The sequence below is a fragment of the Frankliniella occidentalis genome, unplaced genomic scaffold (genome assembly GCF_000697945.3).
Source record: "Frankliniella occidentalis isolate FOCC.00 unplaced genomic scaffold, Focc_3.1 Scaffold314, whole genome shotgun sequence".
NCBI lineage: Eukaryota > Metazoa > Arthropoda > Insecta > Thysanoptera > Thripidae > Frankliniella > Frankliniella occidentalis.
In genome coordinates, this window is record NW_026267439.1 from 270,153 (window position 1) to 273,084 (window position 2,932).

The 2,932-nt window shown below is 60.8% G+C and overlaps 1 protein-coding gene across 2 annotated transcripts; it reads left to right on the top strand.

Moving 5' to 3' along the window:
• Positions 1–1,862: 1,862 nt before the first annotated feature.
• On the top strand, positions 1,863–2,932 carry LOC113211131 (coiled-coil domain-containing protein 8-like). Of its 2 annotated transcripts, none has more exons than XM_026429419.2 (3): positions 1,863–2,013; positions 2,096–2,207; positions 2,269–2,932. In XM_026429419.2, exons 1-3 carry the CDS (start codon positions 1,993–1,995, stop codon positions 2,850–2,852), a joined length of 717 nt encoding a protein of 238 aa, XP_026285204.1. In that variant the 5' UTR covers positions 1,863–1,992; the 3' UTR covers positions 2,853–2,932. The 2 variants fall into 2 exon arrangements, with proteins under 2 accessions (XP_026285204.1, XP_026285205.1); XM_026429420.2 differs by having other exon boundaries at positions 2,293–2,932.

A 2,932-nucleotide genomic window follows, 5' to 3' on the forward strand; every position in this document is an offset into this window, starting at 1 on the left:
CCTCCCCCCAAGGTACACACGTTCGACGGAGACGGATGCATCAAAGCATATCGCGATACCAGATTTGCTGACATTGAAGAAGACGGAGGAGACAGACGAATAACGCGCTATACATGCGCATTTAGAAAACATATTTAGAAAACACCGTTTCTGGGACAGTAAAGTCAATCATTTTGAGTTCTGCCCTGTAGCTTTTGATGAGGACCAAAACCTGGTTGATTGTATTTCTTACAGTGTTTGATAGGACTGTTGTTCAACAACCCCCAACACCAGCCCTTCGTCTTTAACTTTAGAACCTTCATTGTATTATTTTTGTTAGCAGTTTGTGCGTTGTTCGCAACCCCCGCCTGCAGCGGCTGCACGCCAACTTGTCTGCCGGCTGCGCACTCTGGTCGGGCGGGTCCCGCCCTAGCCTGTCGCGCGAGTCAGACCCGGGGTCAGACCAGACCCGGGCTAGACGCACAGGTCTGGACCCCTGGACCCGATAGGATACCCGGGCTACCCCGAAGCACGAGGGGTGCGCACGGGAACAATGCCGGCAGGGGGGAGGGGAGGGGGGACCCAGACGGGCGAGGGGAAGGGGAGGAGGAGGCGTCTGGCACGGGGTGGCGGAGAAGTTAGGGGTCGAAACGTCATCGCCTAGAATGCACCTTCCCCCCTCCCTCCATCTCTCAAACAAACACAAAAACGCCGAAGAAACTGAACGGTGCTACTGGGCTCCTTTTATCACGCCGAAGGTAAACTGTCCTTCAACGAGACGCAAGAGTTCCTCTGCAGCCTGGAGCCTCACATTCAAACAGCGCTAGTCAAACCCAAACTTCAGGACGAAAATCAAACCAGATCGAGCCGGTTTCGAACCCAAGCTGGGCACGCTCCGGACCGCTCCGGACCGGCGGGGAGGGGTGCTGATCTAGCCCCGGGCCAGAGTCTGGATCGGACCGGAGAGGGAGGGAGCGTAGGAGAGCGGGGAGGGGGTGGGGTTCCTGTCACGAGCAAGTAGCCCGTGGCAAAAGGCCCTCTAAAACAGCGAAACCGCACGGAGAGAGGCGAGGAGGGGGGGAGGGGGGATAGTGGTAGGGGTTGCCCGCAGCGCGCGTCTAGTTCAACTTGCCGAGGCATAGTAATATGAATAGCCCAGCCTGCCGCGCGCGCGTTTTGGAGGTTTCGCCTGGAGGCGGGGGGAGCGGAGGGGAGTCGTTACACCGCCCAATCGCATTCTTTGTTTTCGGCATTAGGGTAGGATGGAGGCAGCTGCCGCCGAGCCGCGCGCGGGGCGGGGTGGGGCGGGGGGACGGGGACTGTGGCATGGGACGAGTCCGCGGGCGTTGTTTCGTTGACAAGTTCGGATCGTTGTGCTAAGACCAAAAGTCAGGTTCGAAGAACACGTATACCCTAATGTAATAATAATTAAAAGGATTATGAATAAAAACGAAAATGTCGAGGTGCTTCCGACGGTACAGAGTAGGAGGGATTATGTTGGGTCGCCAAATTGCTATCGTTTGTAAGAGATCAAGGCAAAAGTCCACTAAGAATAATCTTTGCCATATTTTTTTCTAATTCTCCAATTAGTCCACACGTTTACGTTTCCTCCGATCGAACGGCTCGCACTCGCCACAATCTTTGCTGAAACACCTTCCAAAACTTATCCAGTCTAAGGACGCAGGACTGAAGAGCCGAAATCTGCATTTAGAGCGACAACGAACAGTGGATCTAATTATTCGGACGCGTAAACAGCCCCGCCCCGGTGCCCCACCCCATCCCACCTCGCCCCGCCTCGACCTGGACGCGACACCCAGAGCCCTTCCCGCAGACAGACGCCACCGCCCGCCCCTCTTGCAATATGGCCCACCTAGATAATCGCTTCAATTTTTTCCCGCAAAGGTCGCCGGCACCCGTCTTGTATAAAAGCCGGGCAGCGCCTGGAGTAGGCACTTAGTCGTCTGGTTCCCTTTGTTGGAGCCACTCCCAACACCCTCTTCTCTCCTCACTACGATGGTGCCCATGAAGACCGTGGTGAGTAAGAGCCTCTGTGGCCTCCCACTGCAACAGGGACTCCTCGACGTGGACCTGAGCGAGCGTGCGCGCCGTGTTCCAGGTGCTGGCGGCGCTGCTGATGGCATGCGCCCTGTGTGTCCTGGCTGACGACCAAGATGGCAACGGGGGCGGCGGGTCGGCGGCTACGCTGGACAGGTCCAAGAAGCACTCGGGTAAGTACCCCAGCCCCGGGGGGACGTAGCATAGGGCCGTCCTACTCACGCCCCCTCAAAGTGTACCCTGCTCTGCGTGCTGCAGCGTACCCCGCGGCCGCCGCGGCCGCTGCCGCTGCCGGGTGGCCGTCCAACCCCTACGCCGGCGCCTACAACCCGTACACCACCGCCACCTACAACCCGTACGGTGTGAACCCCTACGCCGCCGCTGCCAACCCCTACGCCGCCGTCAACCCGTACGCCGCAGGAGCAGTCAACCCTTACGCAGCCGGCGCCGTCAACCCGTACGCTGCCGGTGCAGTCAACCCGTACGCCAGCGGCGCCGTCAACCCGTACGCCGCCGGCGCTGTGAACCCCTACGCTGCTGGCGCAGTCAACCCTTACGCCGCCGGTGCGGTCAACCCTTACGCCGCGGGCGCCGTCAACCCAGCCTACGCCGCGGGCGCCGCGTACAACCCGTACGGGGTGACGCCCGCCGGCGCGCACGCCGCCTACCCCTACGCGCCGTACGCCCGCAACGCGGCGGGCGCCGGCGGCGTCCTGCCACCCGGCCTGGCCGTCCCCGGGGCGTCCCTGCACGGCGTCGGCGCGGGCGTACCCCAAGTGCCCGGCGTCCACGTGCCGGCCAGCCCCTACTACGGCTGAGGGTGCACGTCGTGTGGCAGCCAGCAGCGCCGCCTACGGCGCCCGGTTCAACCATGTGGTCCAATAAACAGCGATTGAGG